The sequence below is a fragment of the Bombus pascuorum genome, chromosome 8 (assembly GCF_905332965.1).
Source record: "Bombus pascuorum chromosome 8, iyBomPasc1.1, whole genome shotgun sequence".
NCBI classification, from domain to species: domain Eukaryota; kingdom Metazoa; phylum Arthropoda; class Insecta; order Hymenoptera; family Apidae; genus Bombus; species Bombus pascuorum.
Window position 1 is genome coordinate 17199415 of NC_083495.1, and position 25007 is coordinate 17224421.

Below are 25007 nucleotides of genomic sequence, written 5' to 3' on the forward strand. Positions count from 1 at the left end.
TATAATAAATTTATGGAACATCTCATATATAGGGTGTCTCAATTTAATTTTTCAATTTCTTGCGTTATTTATTATTGATATTTATAATATAATTAATTTCTTGGAAAATTCTTATGGTAATTCATATTATCGTAGATGTAGTGTTTTTTTTTTTAAAGTAAATTTTATCTCTTACAAAATTTCATAAGGTACCGTCAGATAATCATAAAAATTCATATAATCTAGATTAATGAATTCGCCTTAGAATATCTCTTGAAACAAAATAAATCACGCCTGAAGCATAAAAATAGTTTGGAATAACAAATAGTTTAAGAGATAATCACGACTAACGATTAAAGTGAGACACCCAGTATATACCGTATTTACTACTGCAATTTGCATAATACGAAAGTATTAATAAAGTAGTAGTGTAGTGTCTCGGAAACATCTCAATGACACCTATAAGAATATGTTATAAAAAAGTAGGTTCCCATTTAAAAATTTTACGAATTTTATGATCTTCATAGGACGTTTCGATGTTACCGCAAGGTCAAATAAACAAAAGTATATAGTATGTCTCTCTCGATATCATATAATTTTTACCTAAAACATTTTTTCATATCATTCATATTTTTTGGCATTCCAACTTATTCGTTACGAGTTCGATAAACCAGATATATTGTACATACATATGTATAATGCATATCTACATATTTTTGTATATACTAATTAATGACAGGCAGTTGACGCTAAATTAGCGTTTATTCTGTAATTTGATGTTGCACAAAGAAAGTAAACATACGAATGTATGTACAAGTGGAATTATCAAATATCAATCCCTTATGTTTTATTGGATTATTGAAAACAAGAATTTTAGAAATGCAACCAAGATCAATTACTTTAATTGATAATTATTAATTCATGATAATTATAAAGACATTAGCAAAAGCATCGCGCGTCTCGTTAAAAACTGCATAATTCTAACTTTAATATAGTTATACTTTATTGTCTGCGAAATATAACGAGAAATGTAAAACGTTACTTTCCAAATGCCTGGCGTGTCAAATTCAAATTGAGCTAAAGATATTGTATTGTGTTTGTAATAAAAGTACCAAAACATTGGCGAATAGATTCATGAGGTGTACACATGATAAAATCATGTTTTGTGTAAGCTTATTATTTAAAATTAGACGTAAAATTCCAAAAACAACATTTACGATAGAATATATTTTAATGCAGTGAATACACGAAAGTTTGCTCCGACATACGGCAAAAAAAATACATATATAAATAATATATAGATATAGCTACATATATTAAATAAATAAATATATTTCCTGTCGAAAGCTGACTATGAAATCATTCGTACGCACTTTGGCGGAGTAAAACAAGAAAATACAATTATTAGTGCCTATCAATTATCGGAAAATTTCTGACCTCTGGAAATTCTTGTCGATGCAAAAAATAACGAAGGATGATGCCTCGACATAAAGTTAATTGCAATTAAAATTATTGCAGCGAGTAATTTTTCAAAGGATATTTATTTTTCAGTTTCACGCGCTCTGATCTCTCTGTCATTGTTTCTATCTTTATTAATTCGTAATGAACACTGATATTTTATTATTGTACGTTTTCTACTTTGTTGATCGATCATGAGGGCGCGAGAAACGAAAAAATACATTCGTTCCTTTTGGACTCTTATACAAATGTACTCTTCTGTTCTTATTGAAAGTATCTTGTATAAATGAATCTCTACAAAACTCTTTTCTTTCTTTTCCTTTATGTGTAATCAGTTCCACACGCTCGAGATAATGGGATAAAACACATCCCATTTGGCATGTATTTGTATATCTTAAAAATAATAAGTAATAACAGATAATCATAATATTACACTAGAGTTGTCTCTGCGCATTTCAATCTATTTCTTATCATTATCGTAATACTTAACAATTCGCATCCATTTTCTTTTTCCATATACTCTCACGTGGCCTATGCTCGATCACTTAATGAAAAACGAATTTTTATGGTAAGCTAATTTCAAGCGCTTCGAAATCTACAATAATAACAATTATTAAAATTTGTAACAATACACTCGAGTATTTTCTTAGTTAAAAACATGTTTACCGAGAGTTAATAAAACAATGAAGAAAGAGAAGCGCTGATCGAATCGCCCCAGAGAACTTAAATATACAATTGCACATAAAATTCATGTCATGCGTGATTTATATAATAAATGTGAATATAATTCGCACACAACAAAAAGCTTCAACGTCTTAAAAAATAGGAATAGGCCACGTGTCGAATCATTCTTGTAAAAAAAGAAAAAAAAAAGAGAAAAGAGAAAAAAAAGGAAAAGGTGTAATATACATGAGCTCCTATATAAATATTACATTACTTATTAATATAAACATGGCTCAGTGTATACTCAAGCTGTTTTATAAACCACAGATCAATAATTAGTGGTAGATTTATATGCAAAGTACATTTAATTTTAATAATGATAATACGCTTTTCAAAATAAGACCATAATAAAATTTTATGAACTATAATGTTTTTGAAATGAATTTCAGAAATGTTACAATAAAAATGATAATATCAAATTCGGCTATAAATACAGATTCAAACTTCGTGTGTAATTTATTTCTCTGTTAAATTTATTTAATATTATTAACATTATTACGATGTCGCTTGTTTGATGCATTTCGCGAAATCTACCATTAAATTATTTCACAATTTATAAAACATTCTGTATGCCATACTGGAGCGATGCCAAATGTAAATACAGATGGCTTCAAATTGTAAATTGTAACGGTACAATTTAATATTTAATATTAAACTCGTATGTGTTGTATACACAGACATACTTGTACTGGCAGTGAGCATAGCTCCTCTCGATACTCTGGCATAATGAAGTTCTTAATAATGAGTTTGGTACTTTCTTCCTTACCAGCTTCACTCTCACACTGAGAACTTTGATCAGTTATATTCCAGTAAGATCCGTTTCATTAAAACTAAGCCTCTTAAGGTAGTCAATACTACTCATTGGGAATTAAATATACATATATAATATTAATTCTTTTTTTTTCTTTTTCTTTTTCTTTTTTTTTTTTTTTTTTTTTATAAGATTGTTGAATCTTGAATTTGACTCAATGCTTTTGTACTTGAAATTAGTGTGCTTCTACAATCATATTTGCGGATCTTGATGGTTTAACGAAACAGATAGTTGAACCTTTTGCTATGCTTTCTTCTATTATAATAGATATATAGAAACACAAGTAAAGTGTTTTGTTCTAAATTGAATCGATTTTTTCACAGACAGCTGTTGTACAGAAACTATTGTATCGACAGAGGCCTTAATATGATCAATATTGAAGTATTAATACACCAAAGATACTGATAATATAAATACATTCAAATTTCAATAAATTTCTAAAACAAACCAGTAACTGCAAATGGATTATAAAGGAATTTAAAACAATTCATAATTTTTATACATTTGTTAAGAAATAAGAAAAAGAATAAACTGCAAGATATTAATATACCAATTATTACAGGATTAAATATTGTTACCAATTTGTGACAGCAAACTAGCGCCACCTGGAAGCGCATTTTGGAATTAAAAGTAATCATTTATGAAAGTATGTAAATTGAATTTGTACAGTGACTTCAATGTATTTCCTGTTCGTTTTCAATGCAATGATAAATCATTAATAAGGATGATACAAATAGTTTGTTTAAACAAACATTACGAGACTAATGATGACGAAATTGAGCAATAAAATATTTTAATATCACCTTTATCGCATCGTACTAATACGTAATTGGAAATTTGTTTATGCAAAGAAAATTTTTCTTTAGACTGGTATCAGTCTTGTTAGTTTTGGCAAGAAATTTAAATCTTTGATCTTCGCGTAAACGTTGGATATAGAAAACCTTATAATATAGCAAGCACGCATAACATTTTAATTTAACCTCCAGGAAAAAGGAGTAAATTACTCGGAGGAAGAAAACGATTCATTTTTGGTAACAGTGGCGTAGGCTTCGGAAATAGTCGATACGTTCGATTGTTCATCTTAAATTTTTAAAATCTGGATAAAATTTTAAATTATAATTTATCAATATAAAAGATTAAATAATTTATTTGAATACATTTGTTCAGAATTTGAATTGGTTGACGTTTAGAAATATTATAATAAGTTAATCATATTATTTATATTCTTTGTGTCAAATATTTTTGTACTCTTTTTTTGAACAACAGAAGTTAAAATAAAATTTAAAAATTCTCCCGATTACGATCGTTCTAAGCCCTCTATAATGATGATGCTAGTTCTGCCACGGTGACCTGCACGATCTTCCTTACTTTTACACTAATTCGTTACAATTCAATGATGTACATACATATATGCACACGCACACACACATACCTATAATATATATTATATAACGTGAAATACGAAAAATTACACTGAGCACGCCAGCTACACATATTATATTTAAGAAAGTAGAACGAACGATGTCATTTTTTATAACGCAAAATTTCGGCGTTTTTAAAAATAAAAGTAAAATCATTTAACATTGTAAGTTATACAATTTTAGATTCATAATGTTTAACTAATGCAGTTCTTAGTGGGAATCGTTTTCTAATATTATTCTTGTCAAAAATGTTCCAAATAGCTTGCGATAGTACGAAACGAGCTAGCATTTCCTTTATATCCTTTGGCAGTTTATAAGTAACAGATGATCTGCTGGCGAGCTCTAAGTGTGTTACGATGTTTACCCTGAGGCACGTGTAAACAGTTCTCAGAAACAGTTGAATCTGCGAATGTAATGAGGCCACTGTATCATGCTCTTATTAGACTGCAAAGTTTTCAGAATTACTTTTTCAAGTGGTAAAATTACTGGACGTTTTTCTATTGGTTTATTTAAGGCTTGTAAAGTATATTTTCCAACATAATTTTCGACTTTCTTCAAACTTTCACAGTTCAAAATGTAAGAAAAGTTATTGTCAGTTCGATTACTAATTAAATGTTTCTTGTCAGTCGCAAAAATTAAATACGACTCTATTAGAAAAATTATTTCCATCAATTTTTCTTTGTACTTCGTTTTGAAAAAGTATTTGAATGTTTGAAGAAAACCCCAAAATATTCAGAAAATACTCGGTATAAAAACAATTAACTCAGATCGTATAATACCGCAGTGAAATTCCACTGCAAGATAACTCTATCATTCCCGCAGCACAAAGTTCTTTAATCAGTTAGCAATGGGCATTTTTTCATCTTTCTCTTAAATGTCTATCTTATTTGAATATAATGTAAGATTTAAAAGTCTTAAAATCTTTGAATTTGTTGTAACAGTATTGAAATATTTTATCATTGCATTAAAATTATTTCTATTAGTCATATTTTAATCGTTATACTCCAAAATTCAAAGTTTGTTAAGACCATTAAAAGCTCAACAAGTTCTTCAGTAATTTGTAACATTAGTTATCTGAATTTTTTCAGCCCATTACTACTCTGAATGTATATCTCGTGGAGATGTGCGGACAGATGCGTCTCGAACACGTTTCGAACTTTAGAACGGACCAACAAAAAAAAAATTTCGAGCGGGCTCACTTACACCAGTTTTGCTCGGGTTACGAAATGTTTCAGGATAAGCATGAACAGGCAGTATCTTTTTTGATCGGCTAGGCAAAAGTCGGACGGGATTGGTTTGAGAGCCCGACAGATCCAACTACGTATTAAAAGGAAATGGAAAGAAACGGTGTTGATAAATCTTAAATGAATAAATACTATATTTGGAAAATTTGGAAGAAAGATTCTTTTTACTTTAATAATGATTTTAAGTTAATTACAAAATATTTGAATGACTTTACATAAAAAATAAAGTATAAGGTTAAAATAAAACAAGTATAAACGACTAAAAGCACGCTGTTTGCTACAAACTCTATATGAAGAAACTAAATGCTTTATAGTTTTAAATTAGCATATAAACAACATGTTTGTAAATCTCCTCTTAATACATAGCTGGATCTATCGGGCTTTTGAGTCGATCTTCTGTCGAACCGATCCAAAGCAATACTGCCAGTTCATGCTTATCCCGAAACATTCCGGAATTCGAGCAAAACGAGTGTATCAAGAAGCCGCCCGATTTCATGTATCAAGAGGCTTGTCCCGTTCCGGAACATAGGCATAACCGCACACCTCTAGTATCTAGTTCTTTATACCTCCTCACAAAACTTAGATTATGTCTCACCGTCTATGAAGTTATCACTGGTTCATCATCAATTTCTTCCACATCTTGCACTATGATGCTTTTGCAAATTGGATAACAGAGTTCTGTCTTTGAGAGGCAATGAGACCATTTCTCTCACTTTCCATTGACTCCAGGATCATTTTACACCGTTTTCTTGGAGGGAGAATTAACGTTTCTCGTACTGGAATTGCCAAATCGAGAGGATCCGGCGAAGGAACAGGACTTACGGGATTGCTACTTGGAGGAGTTAAAATTGGTTCTCTTTCGATCCTGATGCCATACTCCCTCTGTCTTTCTTCTTCGACTGCTTCTAGCGCAGCCTCTACTCTTCTACGAGCGTCGTTCCCTGGTAAATTGAGAAGAGACGAGCAGTCACTGACAAATTCGTTGCTTTGAATTCCAAGACCAGTGTATGTTGGAGAAACCTCAGGATACAGAAACAAGTGAGACTGTTCAACAGGGACTACAGATGTCGTTTGAAAAGCTCTGTCTTCGCTAGGCATCAGAAGCGGTTGTGAATACTGCTCTCTAGAATACATGTAATAAGGAAAATCTCGTGGAGTGTCGTCGTAAACAGCAGCATCGTCAATTGGTTCTTCAGTCTTGCGGTTCTCCTTGTCACTAGCAGTGCCTACGCTATTTGCCTGCGAGATCTCAATCTCTGGCTCAATTGGTGAGTCCCGAGGAGAACCAATGACCGACGAGTCCGAATGAGTTTTAATGTGTAACTCCATTGTCTTCTTTGAACCAAACGTCTCATGACATAGTGTGCACTTATAAACTTTTTCACCATAGTGGGCAACCTAATACATTTATAATATGAATTTATTGTTTAAGACTCTAATGGAACATTAAAATTACAAAACAATTACAAAATCATAATCTACATTTTATAACATAACGTTAATTTGAATTAAAATTTAATTAAAGCCTTTCAAATTTTATATATACCTGATAATAATGTTTAAGAAATTATGTATATGCGTATAGGTATATATAATTATACATATAATTATAATGCATTAAATCTTTGACTTATCCTTATGAAACTGAGTTTACTTTGTATCGATGTTATTATAAAATAATATAATATTATTGTATAATCTTTGTTTAAAGCAACAAATGGTTAGAATATAAGTTATATTAATTATAGCTAAATATAAGTGTTAATATAAAGTAATATCAGTAAATAAATTATGAAGATTTTGTATATAAAAAACTTCATCTATGCATAGTATATTATCAGAAGTTAAACAAACCTGATGCAATTTGAGGACATGGTTGTAACCGAAGGATTTACCACAGATGTCGCAAGTGTAAGGTTTCTCCCCTGTGTGCGTGCGGGTGTGTACCTTCAGTTGCTTAGAGCATGTAAATCCCTTGCCACAGGACTTGCAAACATATGGTTTTTCCCCGGTATGCGTGCGCATGTGTATTACCAACTGTCCGCTTTGAATAAACGTTTTCAAGCAGACTGTACACTTGTGTGGCCGTTCTCCGGTATGAATTCGCATATGTCGATGCAGCTTACCACTATGTTCAAATGCACGGTCGCACACATCACACTTATAAGGCCGTTCTTTCGTATGTATACGACGATGCACGCTTAAATTCTCTTTTACGGAAAACGATTTACTACAATATTCGCATTGGTACGGTTTTTCACCAGTATGCGTACGATAATGTCTAGTCAATCGCGCAGGTACCGCAAAAGTTTTCCCGCAAATATTGCATCGGTAAGGATCTTCGCCTTCTTTACCGTGCGAACGGAGGTGGCTCTGATACAAACTCTTCTGATCAAAGACCTTTTGACACAGCAAACACTGGTACGTCTTCTCTTCGACGTTTGCCGATAGAGTCTCGCCACTGCACGCTGGTGTGAACACGCTCAAATCCGGACTACATACGAGACTTTTCACCGGATTTAGTGGCTCCACGGTTGATATCTCGTTGTTGACCGACATAGTCGTCGAATTTGTCATTTGTTTCACTTGATAGTAACTCACCATTCTTCGCTACGAACGTATCAATCTGAAAGTAATAGAAGAAAACGATGGCTGATTTTTATAGAATAGGATTTTTTAAAGTTATTAAATTTAATATAGCATATGGAATCACTGCAAGTAGTTCGCGGTAGAAAAAAACTGTTTTAAAATTCAGGTGAAAAATTTATTATTTGGAAATGCTATTAATAAATAAATTAAAGGCATTTATTAAATAAATTAACATATTTATAGCGAGCCTTCGTAAATATTTATTTCATTTTTCATATCTGGATAAATTGAATTGAAGTAATGAAATCGAAAAATGATATCATTTTAAAGACAAGTGTAAGTATTATATTTGGCTTTCAGTATTACAATGGAATCTATTTACGTGACTTTGTCATGAAAACAAATGGCATGCTGCAACAATGTACATAACATTAAAAGCATTTCACAATGTTCAATAATTCAGTGCACACATATTTTTTACAAATTACAAATTTTACGAAGCAAATTATAAAAACGGTAACGAATCAATTTTCTATAAAAAAACATTTTAAAAAGCATCGCTCAAAGTTACAATTAATCAACACAATATATAACAGGTACTTTTTAAATATATCTGTACAGAAAAATTTTATAATACAAAAAAAGAATAAATCTTATATATAATCACTTATAATCATCGAAATTCCTTTGAAAGGAAGAAAAAAGAAAAAAAAAAGAAAAAGAAAATGCAATATTTTTATAATACAGAAGTTATAATACAAAAGTTTTAGTCAATTTTGATCAAACTCTATTTGAAAAAATATAAATATAAATACAAAACGTCATCAAGTCGATTTACCTGTAGAATAATAACAATAACAATAAAGCATTTATTTGTACAGTGGAAGACTATTCTTGTGAGGTAGATCGACATGCAATAGATAAGAAGGAAACAGTAGGACGTTGCGTCGTCCTACGTGTGAACGCAACTGTGTCTAAACGCTTTGATTACGCGCTGCTTCGAAACACTGGGGTAATACGGCTCCGTTCCCCACCATTTGACTCTTTTCAAATCCTAAAAAAAACGCCCACGAATCGTGCGACGCACCGCCCCGTGGGTACACGCACGCTCACGCATCACATACGCGCACGCATCCTGCAATTTTAGCCCGTCCCCGATTTTACCGGGCCTATGATGGACCCGAACGTATTATCGACGCACCGAACCTGTCACACACTCACTACCTTTTCATTCCGTTTATTTAGAAAAAGACAATGATCATCTCAACCACTTACCAAAGATATTTTCCTACTAATTTATTTACTATATAATACACCATTACTGTTGACTTTATGTTTCAAGAAGCTATATTTTTTGTTTCATTTCGTATTATCGTATAAAAAGTAATTTGTAAGATTATTCTTATCTTTTTAGTAATAATTGTTAACAAATACGAAATAGAGAGTTTGCTAATTAGAATACGCATTATCAATTTCGTTCTACAAAAATGTATATATATATATGAAAGTAAAGAAATTTGCATTACACAATAGCCTGAAATAAAAATTATCTTTTTAACCTGTTACGTACTATATCAATAAAATTAAGAATATTTAGATCGATATTTATTAGTATTTTTAGAACCAAAAATTTATTTACCATTTATTAATTAAGTATTTCTCAATCAATTTCTTAAGACATAATAATAATAATCTTATCTCAAACAAATTTCGATAAATTTTTTATGATTTTTTATGAAATCGTGTAACAAGACCATTTAAAATTTTAATTAATGTCATCAGAGAGATACGTAGTAAAACAGCAGTAGATCGACTGATCTTAATAAATATACATACATATTAATCTTTCGAGTAAAATTAATTTAGCATATTCCTTGATGGCTATTTAAATAGCAAGACGTAATGGAAACGCTTGACATCTAAATTTCTAATTTAATAGGAAAGCTTATTGAAGAAACCCGACATTGTTCGCACATTCGTACGAGGTCGTCGGTTCAGAATAGGTTAAGGCTGGGTTAAACCTGCACGCGCGGCTCTCAGTGAGGCAGTCGTCGCGGTCGGCGGTGGTGCAATACCGCGCCGCGGTAGAAACCGCCTACCACTGCCTCCACGTGTATTCGCCGCATTTTTTTATAGCGATCACCGACCTCGTGCAACTCGCCGCGCAGTAAGGACGTTGAGTTACATCACGAGTCGCAGCTACATATCGCCTCTCCTAAGCGAATATATCGCGATTTTTCTTTCTTTTTATCACAAAGATATCCCTTCCCCCCACCTCAATCTCCTATCCTTTTTATCAATTTCGCAACACTTTCAGGATACGGAAAATGCGATTGATCACGAAAAATAACGCCACTAGCGCGACCGAAGTTCGCGGCCAAGGAGAAAACTATCGATTTCAGAGTCAGCAATTTCTCGCTCTTTCCTCCACTTTCTTAATAATCTTTTTCGAAAATTAAAAAAAAAATATTTAATTTTGTATTACATCTTAACACTGGCTGTCCATAAAAAAATCGATTAAAGATTCAAATTATCATTTCTTTTTTAAATTTTCACTGATTTACAATACAATTTTTTATATAATAAAATTCCAGTACGTATGTTAATTTAGCTAATTGAAAAGAATGTAAGGAAACTACGTTTAACTATCGTTTTCAATAGTCTTTAAATATCCACAGTATCAAAAGTCTCTATTGTAAATTTATTATTTCTCGTGGAATATATGACGCAGAAATGTCAAAATCTCTCACCTGTGAGGTTTTCGTTAAACCCTTCCACGGCCAAGAAATCCCACGTTCCAGCTCATCATCCTTTGGAGAACAACGAATAAACGAAATAACGCGAGAGATCAGAACAGAAACGAATTACGGATGTTCTCTTTAACGCATATCGCGTTTGTTTGTCACTTCTCACCAACTGAATGCCGACGAAAAACTCAAACTCGAAAACGAAACCAAAGGACCCTCAGGACACGGCCAATCGTACTGTGTAATGTTTACCGCCTGGCCATACCGAACAGCGACGGAAATCATCGATCATGACCGAAGTGCCGTGCTCGACCCTGCCCCTCCACTCTAGTTGCCCCCACTACTGCAACAACGGCGGCGACCTACAATTTAGGGCGAGTAAGTGCTTTTCGCAGCACGTGGAGGCAGTAGTCGTGGTTTCGGCCGACCCCGCGATACAAGCACGACAAAGACCGTCGACAGACGGAGACATAGATATCTTCAGTCTATAGAGACTGAGACGCGTATTCTACACACGCATATGTGACGCCACCATACGTTATGATAAGATTGATTAATCGCAGATTTGTTATCATCGCTAGAATAATCAAAATATGTATTCGGCTCGAGGTTTTTATTACTTACGTCAAATCTAAGTCGGTTCACTCGACTTTCGTGTTCGAAAATTATTTATATTGGGCATATAATGAATGCGCATATAGTATTATACAGATGAACAGTTATTTCTATTTAGCAAATTTTTGAGTAAAAACTGCAAAAATTAATAAATAAACGGTATTAAAATACAACATCGTTATATTTTCATTTTATTTAAAAAATAATAACTTTTGTAAACACATGTATGAAATACTAGTATATCATAAACATATAACCATAAACATTAAATTGAAAGAAACAAGATCTTTAATTCCCAATGTTTACATGCATGTATTTTGAAAAATACAAAAAGTAAAATATTTGTATAAAAGTAAAAGACAGTTATCAGGTATTCATATACACCTGTAAATGCAAAAACATTGGCACATCGAAAAGGAGTGTTCATTAATGACGAGGAAAAGGCAGTCTGCATGATATTTAACAGCCGGTACAGGAAGCTGCCGGAGGTTAAATCCGGTCGATGCAGATGTGTTGGTGAATTCGCGATCGGCGCGTGTAGTACTTTCTCTTTCTTTCTTTCAGTTTTCGTCGCTAGTTGACTGTACTCGCCTTATCTGTCATTATTGTTTCCTTCGTATGTATCGTTAGTTCTCTTTTTGTCACGATACACGAAAATTTTATCTCTTATTTTATCACAATAAAATTCGACAAACATTTTACCTAAGATACTTACAAATTTGTACATATTAAAATTTAACATAATTACTAAACAAACCTATGAAATTGAAGAAATTGGTTACGTTAGACGACAAATTAAAAAAAGGTTGAAGAATCTAATGAGTTCATTATAGGTATATATTAGCACGTAATTAATTATAAATGAGCGAATTTGTTGGATTTCGTGGTGATCATGCCTGGGACAAGTGCCGTGCGCTGTAACGATATTACTTTCGAACACAGGAGAGCAATGACCCACTGCGCGCGGTGCACGTGTGCCGTGTGGAAACCACGGCTGCTACCTCCGGACGGGGCATTGGACGCCGCGTGCGGTGGCAAGAACGACGGGGCTACACTGGTACTACTCGCTTTTTGTGTAGTAGTGCCCCTGAGAGACTGTGCTGGTGGTGTGTAGTGTGTAGACGATAGCAGTGACGGTAGCAACAACACCGTATCTAACGACATTAAAATTTCATCGAATGTTTTTGAATACTTTAATTTCCTTCTTCGTTATTTCTGTCAGTTCATAAATAACCTCAAAATGAAAATGAAGATCAAGGAAAACCTTTCTCAATTCTGTTTGAATCCAGTTTGGTTTCAAATATATCTAAGTAATTTTCCTGGTATAATTCAAAATAGAACATTATAAGTTTCGTATTATTCATTTTTTAATACTACTTAATATTTTTAAAATATTTTTGTATCTTACAATATTTTTAATATGTTTAATGTAATTTCATATTTTTTAAATATCTCGTTAAAATAATGTATAAAGTAAATAAATCGGGGTTTACAAGTACACGTGTATATGCTGATTGTTTTAGTACAATTCAAAGCAATGTACGTTTCTTAATATTCTTGATACTTTATACTATAAGTGTGTTATGTTGTTATATCGAAGATGATATAACGATTCTAGTACAATTTATTGATTTTTTAATATGTTTTTGCAACTTTGACATATTTTAATACCTTTTTTATATTTCTTTATATTGTAGTATTCATAATATTACAATATATAATATTTTTTCAATATTGTTAATATCTTATTCATTTTACATGTAATATTTAATGTTATTGAAATGACTTATGCATACATATATTGGATAAATTGGGACTTGTAAATTATATTAAATTTTATATCAATTTTTAGAAGTATTTGTAACTAGAACGTTACGATAGTGGTCCTTCATCGATACACATTCAGGTAATAAGCCAGATAATAAGTAGATAGGCTGACGTATATTTCTTCAAACCTGAATTTATCGCCACATTATTATGCTTTCAAAATTGAACATTAAAATAGAAATATACATAAAATAAATATACTCGGAAGTTCACTACATTAGATAAATAACTACATCAAGTTTTTATCACAACTTTTTTTAAATTAATTTTATTGCGTGCTTTGATCATTTTTATTGTAATATAAGGAGCACTTTCGAAACATGTTTCCGGGTTTGAATTACGTCAAACCACGTTCAATTATTTTACATACGTTCGGACTCGGAATCGTTATTGCGCATTCATATCTCTATTACAAAAAGAGATAACAATAGAATGCGAAGCACATATGTATTATATAATACATTAATTAACGATACTTTTAAAGCGTATTTGAAATATGTCAACACTTTGTAACACGTGAATGTAGTCAAAATTATCGTTTCAAATCTTAATTGTCATTTGTAACTTCATTATATTTTGAACAATAATTTACTAATCGACGGTAATTTAATGATAACAATCTAGCGATCAATGTGTAATTAAATTATAATTTGTAAATTATAGGCTTCTCCTTTACAATTTTGCAATTTTGCCAAAAATAATTGATAAATTATAAAATTTTTTTATCGCCAAACTTACTGTCATAGAAGAAAATAGATTAGAATTAGCAATTCGTAATTTGCGTCTTGTAAAATTTTGAATAAAGAATATTTTTTAATAAAAAGTTTGTAGGGTGGCAGAGCAATATTAGTCCAGTTATGCAACTCGAGTTAAATAATCTCAATTGAGAAAAATCACTAAATTGCATAATTACCAATTAGACATTATTATGAAACGTAAACCTGATAAACCTGATTGCATGGATCCTTTTACTGTTCTACTAGCTATAATAACTGATAATCTAGCTGATAATATTAGTAAATAGACAAGTTAGTAGTTACATATATATATATATATATATATATATATATATATTTATAACTCTGCAATTTACGTCATGTAGTATAATCAAATTATCAGTAATTTGAAAAATTTAATTGAAAATCTAACTTCTTTTACATTGTTGATTTATTGTTGTTATAAAAAAAATTTATTGGTACTGATAACTAGTAACTTGCGATTTTGTAAAATTTCAATAATAATGCCAGAAATCCCTAATATGGAACTATTCAAGATTTATTCTACCTAAAGTGATTGATAAAACATAAAATTTATTTAGAATAAATTATTTATTTAATCTCTTTTATCGCCATATCTATTAATGCCGCAGAGGAGAATTAATTAAAATTGGTAGTTTATAACTTGTGACTAGAAAAGTTAAGAAACATGTATTTTTATTTCTCTTCGTTCTTTAATAAAAAGTTTTTTTGGTAAAAAAAAGAAAAAAAAATAAACAATTATTTTCACGATATGTACAACAATAACATATCGAAGAGCATAAGGTGCCATTAGTGCAATGTACGATCCTGTGGAGGCACGTGGGTCAACACGACTTACGTGGCTTAAACACACGCAGTGTCGGGGTCGCGGCGAGATCGACAAGGATTCCAGTTCCGAGACGTCGCGTCGAAGGTATAAGAGGTCGGGCGATGGTTGGTGGGGCTATGGACCAAATAGAAATCTCGTGGGTAGGGAGGGAAGAGTAGTGGGGTTACGGTCGAGGTAGCAATCAACTCTAGAGCGATGTCGTACCTTGACCAATCTTAACGCGACTTGTTTTAAGCTATGCCAGCGGCGACCTTAGAAATGACTCGCAATCGTGCTGAAACCAAAATGGCAAAGGGAAGAGAAAACATAACCTGGTTCATTTGTTTTTTTATTGACCACCGCGTCCTCTCGGTCTTTCACCGTCCTGTAGATTGAAAAGTTGAGACGAAAGTTGACATATCGATCCATTGTATACAGACAAGATCGATAAAACATCTTAATTGTAGATAATAAGTCGTATATTTTGGGTTTTACAATTGGGTACAATTTTAAAATTTATCGCACTCCTAATTAATCTGTAGTACAATTAATCTGTACAGTGCAATACTATACCTTTTATTTCGGATTAGATACCTATATATTTTTGTCATTATTTGGAATATTTCAAGTTTAAGTTTAGTATTCATTCTTAACCATCAAGTAGCATAAAAATTTGAAACTCAGTAAAAATTGACTTATGTCTTTCCCTGTGTAATCTTAAATCAAATTGCGGATGTTTATGTAATTTTATATTTTTGTAAACATAGTTAAAAATATGAAATCTACATAGAGATTCTTTTACCTGTTAAATACTATACTAATGAGCGAGTACTATACTTTGAATATTTCATATATTTTTGCATATTTAAATACTTACCAACAACGAATTACAATATACTTAACATCTAGATTAGAATTATATTTTACAAGAGATTTTGGTAAAGAATTTCATTAATTTTACGAAAATCTAATCTGTGCCGATACTTTTGTCGAATACTGTATATTTATATACTTATGGAAATAAAGTAAAGCTTTAAAAAATATACCAACTGTGTTTATTGACCAATGCTTAATTTTAATTGATACGATAACTCGAAATAAGTGACACAAAATTATATATTCTAATCGTATATTCTAAATCAATGTTATCTTATTCTTATATTTACTTTGTATCAGTATAGCGATGGAGCTTAATTTCGAAAACAATCGTAAAAGAAGTTAGACATTTCTTTTTGATCATTGTATTTAAATCAACCGATTAGAATAACCGGTTTGGTATTTTTCGTATTTCTTATTTCGAAATATTCTTACGAATATGGTTATATTTCGAATAAATATATATTAACAGTTGATATTTAAATAAAAATTCAAATATTTGTTATCAAAATTGCGCGATAATTTACAAACTAACGATATTAGTAAATTGATAAATTGGGAATTTTAGATTGTGGACTTCCTTTCACACAAATTTGTAAAATTTACTTATAAAATTTCACATGTTTGATTGTCAAACCTAGTTTGTTTTATTTGTTTATTATTTTTTATTGTGTTATCCAAAAGAATTGTGTAAGCAATTTTTGATATCGTCATAGATGATTAGTGTCACTCCTCTAAACTTAGAATTTTTTTCGCGCACTAGTTTCGCGCAACAGTTATTATTATTATTAGACTGAAAGTGTTTATACATTTATAGAAAATTTAAATATACAAAAATATAAAGAATGAACATAATATTCAAAAATGTAAGCATATCCAAAATACAGTATTAGTTATAATATTTAAAGAGTAAAACTCTAAGTTCTTTACTTGCATTTGTAAAAACATGAATATGCATAGCCATTCGTAGTCTATTTATTTATAAATAAGTGTTACGAAAAAGAAATTTGCCGATCTTTATAACTATTGATTCGTCAAAATAAGAATACATATCGACTATAAGATCTGTTTTATTTTATTACACAATCTAAAATTTTTTATGAAAATTAATCTATGGTTGATTAATTAATTTATATAATTCTATATGCTTGATAATTCAGGAAATTTAATTAATATGACGTTATTTTATGATGTACTTATAGTCAACATATAAGGTATAGGGGAAAGAAGGAACAAGAGATCAAAGGAGGTCAAATCAGCAAGGACATGTTAAGTAGAAAGTGGAAAGTATTTCTAAAGTCAATGACTCCTCACCACGTGCAACAATGTATGCCACAAACTGCACTACGCACTATATTACATTTCAAGGTCGTATGGATACCAACATGACATTTTCTAGCTTTCTCTTCCGTATTCATCTCTTTCTCATATTACATAATCTAAAAGTTACGTGCTATATCCAGGTGAAAATAGCACGATACTATACATTTTTTCTTTGCTTAATACGCGATTAATAAAATATAATCGATAAAAAAAGTTATTTTTCATTCTATTCTATTGAACATATCGAATTATACTATTTGTATCGGTTATATTGTCATTTATTCAAGAATTGAGATATCTTTGCTCGATTTTACGAATGTACCTATCAATTTAACTTGTATCTTACTTAACCATTAACATCATATGTTAGATGTTTTTTGAAAAAAATGAAGAGATACGATTTGTTATACAAATAATTGATTATTAATTAATTAGAAAATGTGTTTTGTAAGAAATGTCATTTTTTATAACATATAAGTAATTATAATTGATTAGTGAGTTATTCTCTTTTACAATCAAAATGTTTCTTTCTTCCTTTTTTTTTTCTTTTTTTTTCATAAAAAAATGGGTTCTGTTAAGAAAGAACCTACCAGCATACAGATCAAAGCAACAAAACAATGGTTAATATAGCGATTTTTTACTATGTATTTCGAAAAAGGATTGTTTTAATAATATTTCTATCACTTTGATTAATGTATAATTAATTTTAGAAAGTAATTTCAATTTATAATGTGATTCTCTATTCTGTATTTACAATGTATTCTGTATTACTGCAAAATTATATACAATATTTTTTATTGTTTATTAAAATTATAAAAATTATTTACTCGTATTGCAATTTTCCCTATAAGATTCAATCTATAGATATTCATTTTCCGTTTTATAAATAGTAACCGATATTGAAAAGTCTATTACTAATTCCAATTAATTAAATTTATCTTGTCAGTATAAATTAAATTATGAAATTATTGATAACTATGTACATGTATATATGTCATATACGTAACACAGGCCTGAACACTCCTATACTAAAACATAGAGGCGAGTGTCCACCGAGCGATGACGAAAAGATTAATATGGTGACAACATCGGACATCGTTCTGCGCAAACGCGAGAGGTTTCGGTTTCTTTGAAATATAATTAACATTCTTTAGCTAGTTATTTTTCTATTACTAAAACAATTATGATAAATCCAGACAAAGCTATAAAACGAAATGTTATATATTTTTTAAATTATGAAAGATAAAATATTATAAATTTGATAATGGACTTGAATGGAATAGAAATAAGAAAATATAACTAAAAAACTCAATGTTGCAAGAGATTATTACCATACGCATAACAAAAATATTCTCTTAATAGCAGATATTTAGTGACATTTTTATATTACACTTGATTTAAGTGTTTCTCCCGTAAGGGATATGTAGACTTTTATTCGCGAAAATGAAGAATAAAAACAAATTTGTAATAATGGAATAAAAATATGTTTATATAAAAACTAAAAATTTATGAATAAATAAGTATATAAATAGATATATACATATATAAATATAAAAATATATAAATACATGAACAGATAAATAAATATTTATCGGCGATTTACCTACTGATTTGACCTGAGCACAGACGAAGTACAGAATAAACGTGACATATAGTGCTTTTTCGTGCCTCATGTTTTGAGGCTCATCTGATCCTTTTACCATTTTCATGCCACATGCAACGTTATCGATTCAGTACATAATGCTCATAGTTGAATTAAAAGTAAATAAAGTTTATATATACGAAATTATAAATAAAATATAGAATAAGATATCCCATAATCGCAATGAAGTATAGGATCCTATACCTCTATAACACTTTAGAAAGTATCGCACACTGTTAAAATAATGAGTTACTTAAATGATTCGTTTAATTAGTTTCAAATAAAGTTGTAATTTCATGTATTTAACACATAAAAATGTGAATTTTTTAATCTTTTCTATTTTCATCTTTCTATTCTCAAATCAATTATTAATTATATATTACCAAACATAGGTAGTCTGACTCACAAACTTACAAAAAACCAATGAAAAAAGCAAAAAGGTCGCCAAAATCTTGCTTCTGTAGAAAAATAGCAATCAAATACATCAATCTTCACAAATATGTTAAAACTAAACAAACGATGTGATTTCAAATTAAAACTTGACAATAACGCTTAAAACTAACGACGAAACTTAAAGCTAAGACTTAGAGGTAGAGCTTAAGACTAAGGCTTAAAACTAAGACTTAAAACCACTTGTTCCAAGTTAGACGATGCATCTATGTATAAAAAGTACACACCATGGACTAAGCCTAGATATATTTATCTTAAAATTAATTAAAACCAGAACACACACATCCCATGGCGAATGCTACCAATTTACTAAGGTATTTAAGGTAGCTAATCATACAAAGGATTCATAGATTTACCGACGTAATACAATAGCATTGTTGATTACAGAAACAAGATCGCACTGCACAACGTCCGTTTGACAATTTTCTGACTTTTCTTTTTAGTATTCTTTGGTTTATACCTAAGATTTCAGGGTGGCAATCTTGTTGGCGAATAGTGCAGTCGGTGACCACGAGAGTATCTTATCTTTACGATACTGTACATGGATTTACAATAATACGTAAAAATGTAATAAGTTTAAAAATGGTTGATAATAACTCACCTCCAACCAATCTTTGGGATACACTATTCAGCGCAACTACATTTGACAGAGGTAAATAATATAACCCTAAACTCCCGCGCGTTTTTAAAATGTATTCGTAGTAATAGTTCTAATAACTATAATTTTAGTCTTTTTATATTGTCATCTGCATTTATTTAATCGATAATTTACTAATTTTTGTAAAAAATGTATTGTTTCAATTAAAAACAATAATAGTGCAAAAATTAATTTTTAGCTAGTAAATCGGTCATTATCTGGAATAATAATTACAAAATTTCAATTACTTTAAATAGTCTCCGACTAATATTTTGTTATATCGTTTTTACTTTTTAGGTAACAATGCAAATCCAACACTATGTTTGGACAATGAAAGTAATCTGAACAATAGGCAAATTGTGAGCATAGTTAGAACTTCTACTAGTCTTTTAATTGAATCGCTTATACAGCAATTGTGTATACTATTTGAAGATGATTCAGTACGCAGAAATAAATTGTATTTTGGTAATATATTTATATTCTTTATAACAGCTAATTTTTATATCTTTTTGTTAGTATGAAAAATTCTTGTACTTGTACAATTTAAAAATTAAATATAACAATTTTACGATAAGCAAGAGCTTCTTGTCAATAATTCAGTTACTTAACGATGCAGTATATTAAAAATTTTATTTTTTATCAAAGGTAATTATCAAATAGTATTTAAAAGAAGTAATTTCCGTCATTTAAAACATTTTAATTAAGGAATTATGTTCCATATCGCATTTCTATTTCAAATTTCACCAATTTTTAAATTCTTTAGTGTCTTAATAAATTTTTAGATAGATTGTGAAATAATTTCTATGGTTGTTTTTAGCTATTTGTGAACAACTTCACAAATTGAAACTAATTGATGATTCCTACAATATGATGGAATTCGAACCATTAAGAAATCAATATCAACAAGCACTATATCACTTGTTTACAGTTACACGTGCAGCAGTCGGTTGTGAAAGTTCACTTCAGATTTCAAGGTAAAACTTAATATTGTGTTTTCCAACATACAATTACAAGGAAGCTATATTATGTTTAATTCATACAGATTCAGTTTATGTAGACCATCGATGACAGAATGGTCCCGGTATCATAGAGAGTTCCAAGAAATAAGTTTTATTGCTGCTGGAGGATTTGGTTATGTTTTTAAAGCTTTACATCGTCTTGATGGTATTGAATATGCCATTAAGAAGATAACAGTTCGTTCTGATCGAGTTAAAAATATAATGCAGCATCTTGAAGAAGTGAAAACTCTTGCCAAATTAAATCATACCAATATAGTTTCATATAAAGGTGCATGGATTGAACCAATGTTGCCTTCAAGACAACATTTAGTATCCCTAAGTCATTTGCAAAGCAAATTAGGTTCTATTGAACATAACAAAACAAATGAATATAGATCATGGATAAATCAGACTTCCAGTTCACAAAGTCAACAAAGTTTGGATACTGGGAGTAGTGAAAGTCCAAAAGAAAATGACAAACAGGACATGTTGTCGCAACATAGTAAATGGACAAATTATAAGTCTGGTACATATAATTATATCAAATAATTTGTGATTAACCATGATATTATTAAGATCCTATAAATTGAATCCATCTCTTGTTATAGAAGAAAATGTTAAGAAGGATGAGGAGAGAACTAATTCAAACAGTATATCTTTTAGAAACGATAGCGAACATCAAAATAATAAAACAGAAAATAATACAAATTATACTGATGGCAGTAATTCATATGAAGAATCCAGTAAAAATATGATGCTTTTACCATATATACCTCAAACGGTATGTATATATGTATTACCATATCTATATATATATATATATATACATATATATATATCTAATTTATATATGATGTTAAAGAATAAATATACAACATTGTATATTCAAATGGCTCTTTGTGAAAAAACACTTCAACAGTGGCTTGACGAAAGGATAGAGGTAACGCCACAAGCAATGCTTGTTGCAATATTAACACAAACTCTTCATGGTTTAGACTACATACATTCTCGTGGAATTGTGCATCATGACATAAAGGTAAAGCAAGAAAATGAAAAGATTCTGATTCGAATAAAACACCTAAAGAGCTTTTACTTTATTGCTTAAAAATATATGTAATTTTTTACACAACTTCAGCCAAGCAATATATTTATTTCAACGTCAGGACAGCTACAAATACAGTTAGGAGATTTTGGATTGGCTTGTCCGTTACGAAGTGAAAATCACCATTCCATAATAGGAACACAAATGTATGCAGCGCCAGAGCAACTACAAGGAAAATGTGATCCTAAAGTATTGTTTTTTTTCTTTTAATAAATAATAATTTTTTTAAATATTATAAAGCAACATTTATTCTTCCAGAGTGACATATATAGTTTAGGAATAGTACTTCTAGAGCTGATAGTGCATACAAGAACTCAGATGGAAAGAATTGAAATAATTAATAGTTTGAAAATGGGACATATACCAACAACATTAGCTGCTACTCATCTTAAGTGGGTATGTGTATTTAAAACAATATGATATTTTAATAAAATACTACTTGAAGGTAAAGGTAATCAATGTTTGTTAGGCGCATATAGTAAGTCAATTAATTCAAGAAGAGCCCGAGAATCGGCCATCAACGAATCAATTGTTACAAGACTTAAACGAAGATAAAGATATGATGATAGAGCGTTTAAAGGTTGACATCGCTAAAAAAGACGATGTAATACAAAAATTACAGGAAAGGATATTAATATTAGAAGAACAAATGGTTAAACATAATATATCGTTACAAGATATATAAACCTTTGTATTATTAGACTGAAAGATAGCGAGTTATTTTTTAGAAAAGAAGCATATAGCATTATATACTTTTTAAAACTTCATGATAAAATAATAAATAGAGTACTCTTGTACGAATATAATAAAAGGTAAGAATATTCATAGTTGAACTAAACTGCTGTGCATTTTTTAGATATGTAGCACATAAAAATATCGTTTGATAAGAAAATTACAAATGCGTTTATTCATGTTTCATTTTATACACATCGAAATAAAATATTTATAAATATTTTGAATATTATCATAATCTGATTTTTATAAAAAGAGCATAAAAATGTAAATCATATTAAAGCTTATTTATTGTATTTCGTGTACTACTGTTTTATTTATTAAAATAAAGATATTTTTGCAAATGATAACATGTTCTGAAAATCGATAGGATGACACTGATTTATGTCAGTTCATTGTGATATTAGTTGCTACATAATAATTTATTTTAACAATTGATTACAATTAATCGCATAATTTTATTTAATTCTTATATTTGGTTTTGTATTATAAAATCTAACAGTTTTTTAAGTTGCATTCCAGCATCTATTCTACTGAGTAGTGTTTTTTGGGGATGTACACATTGTTGTATTAAGTGTTGTACATCTGGATAATTTTTTAATATATCTGCAGGTATATCATGTAGTAGACCACCAGGTAGTATACTGTTATTTATATTTATTGCTAATAATATCTATAAATGTAAAATATTTTATGTAAGTAATCTTTCTATCGAAAATGATGTTGAGTTAAATTTAAATGAATTTACTTAGTTCATTTTCATTTTATCATAATATATTTATACAAATAATAAGTTAGTATACATATTATGTTCTCAAATAATAAGAACCAACCTTGCATATTGCATAGTAATTGTGATCACTAACTTTATGACTACATATATCAATACCAGAAAATGCCAGACATTCTGAGCAGCTAAAATTCTCAGTATTTACTTGTAATTGACTCCATGTAGTTGATCTCTCTAAGAATTATATAAAATTCTTAAATAATTAACTGAGATATGAGTGTTACTCTGTGCTTTATTCTTTTCCTAGCAAATGCTAAGATTTTTTCAATTATTTTTAGATTACCTGTAGGAGCAATGTTTCTGTCAACAATAATGACATTTTCTAGATCTACAAATTTTACGTTATCAATTGAATCAACTGCTATATTATCAGCAGATATATCAGTTAAATAGAAGCCAAAATTATCATCTTTATAAGTAAATTTATAAGCAGCATCTAGAAGACTCGAAGCTAATTTAGCCCTACGTAACCATGGTTCATTATAATAAGCAGTTAACGGCATCCCAACATATTCCTCAATTAAAATGCGACCACAGGTACCAAAATATCTTGGTACTGGCCAATCCTTATTTGTAGATAATATCTATAAACAAAGATATTTTAGTTCATATCAAAGCATTTTATAAGCATATAAAACTGTATGTTTCAATTGTATTTGCTGATAAAAACTTATGTAGAAATCCCTATATATGAAAAATAATATAATATAAAAGTAATGCACTTTTAAGTTAGTTTAGTTGATGTAAGTAAATTTTGTGAATTTATATTTAAATAACTTGACATAAACAAGTATATATGTACCTGAAGAAGGAGAGGCTCAGGATTAAGAACTGTTAATACCCAAATATTAATATGAAGTATTTTTCTATCGACATTTTTCTCATTACGATATACATTACTTAAGAGATCATTTAAATGTTGAACAGTAGGACAAAGTTTTAAATGATTGAAGTTATTTTTCGTGGAATTCACATGAACTTCTTTTTTGATAAGTTCATGGAAATTGATTTCAACTTTATTATCTATTTCTTTTGCATCTTTTATACAAATATGAGAAATTCTTTTGTTTTTGCAAAGCATTCGATCAAATTCATCTAATTCCGAATTTTGTGCTAACTTCTTCAGAACAACTCTGCTATTATTAAAGGATCCAAAAAATACATTTTTTACTCCAAAAAAATATGCAAACACGGAATAAAAATCATGAAATGCAATATCTATTTCATGAATGTACTTGCATGCAGAAATACCAAAACATGCTGGACATTTATGTAATTCTGTTAAACGATTTATGTCCGGTCGAAATGTAATAATTGTGGACCACTTTAATGCTATTAAAATTGTTAGAAGAGATAATAGCTCCCACTTTTTAAATTTTAATATACTATATATATATGATAAAATCATGTTACGCTGTCATCAGAACTTGTTTTTAGTATGATTGTGTGAAGTTGGCTTCAATTATTATATTTAGAA

At 29.9% G+C, this 25007-nt stretch overlaps 4 protein-coding genes across 8 annotated transcripts in view; 1 reads left to right on the top strand and 3 right to left on the bottom strand.

Moving 5' to 3' along the window:
• Positions 1–25007, bottom strand: part of LOC132909574 (mediator of RNA polymerase II transcription subunit 4) — a 105186-nt gene that overhangs the window by 57361 nt on the left and 22818 nt on the right. The window lies entirely within an intron of this gene.
• LOC132909546 (zinc finger protein 180-like) lies at positions 4101–11206 on the bottom strand. Of its 3 annotated transcripts, XR_009658554.1 has the most exons (4): positions 10976–11206; positions 7491–8262; positions 6232–7034; positions 4101–4795 (listed from the first exon to the last, which is right to left on the bottom strand). XR_009658554.1 is itself a non-coding variant. In XM_060964443.1 (3 exons), exons 2-3 carry the CDS (start codon positions 8238–8240, stop codon positions 6282–6284), a joined length of 1503 nt encoding a protein of 500 aa, XP_060820426.1. In that variant the 5' UTR covers positions 8241–8262; positions 10976–11206; the 3' UTR covers positions 4101–6281. The 3 variants fall into 3 exon arrangements, 2 of the variants coding, with proteins under 2 accessions (XP_060820426.1, XP_060820427.1); XM_060964443.1 differs by having other exon boundaries at positions 4101–7034; XM_060964444.1 differs by lacking the exon at positions 10976–11206 and adding an exon at positions 9064–9419 and having other exon boundaries at positions 4101–7034.
• LOC132909542 (eukaryotic translation initiation factor 2-alpha kinase 1-like) lies at positions 19592–22716 on the top strand. Of its 3 annotated transcripts, none has more exons than XM_060964433.1 (9): positions 19592–19923; positions 20206–20373; positions 20726–20882; positions 20957–21432; positions 21518–21687; positions 21769–21942; positions 22042–22197; positions 22267–22404; positions 22478–22716. In XM_060964433.1, the coding sequence occupies exons 1-9, from the start codon at positions 19854–19856 to the stop codon at positions 22691–22693; spliced, it is 1725 nt and encodes a 574-aa protein (XP_060820416.1). In that variant the 5' UTR covers positions 19592–19853; the 3' UTR covers positions 22694–22716. The 3 variants fall into 3 exon arrangements, with proteins under 3 accessions (XP_060820416.1, XP_060820415.1, XP_060820417.1); XM_060964432.1 differs by having other exon boundaries at positions 19593–19923; positions 21515–21687; XM_060964434.1 differs by having other exon boundaries at positions 19593–19923; positions 20837–20882; positions 21515–21687.
• LOC132909554 (divergent protein kinase domain 2A) lies at positions 23136–25003 on the bottom strand. The gene is made up of 4 exons (XM_060964459.1): positions 24333–25003; positions 23814–24114; positions 23574–23704; positions 23136–23413 (listed from the first exon to the last, which is right to left on the bottom strand). The coding sequence occupies exons 1-4, from the start codon at positions 24936–24938 to the stop codon at positions 23210–23212; spliced, it is 1242 nt and encodes a 413-aa protein (XP_060820442.1). The 5' UTR covers positions 24939–25003; the 3' UTR covers positions 23136–23209.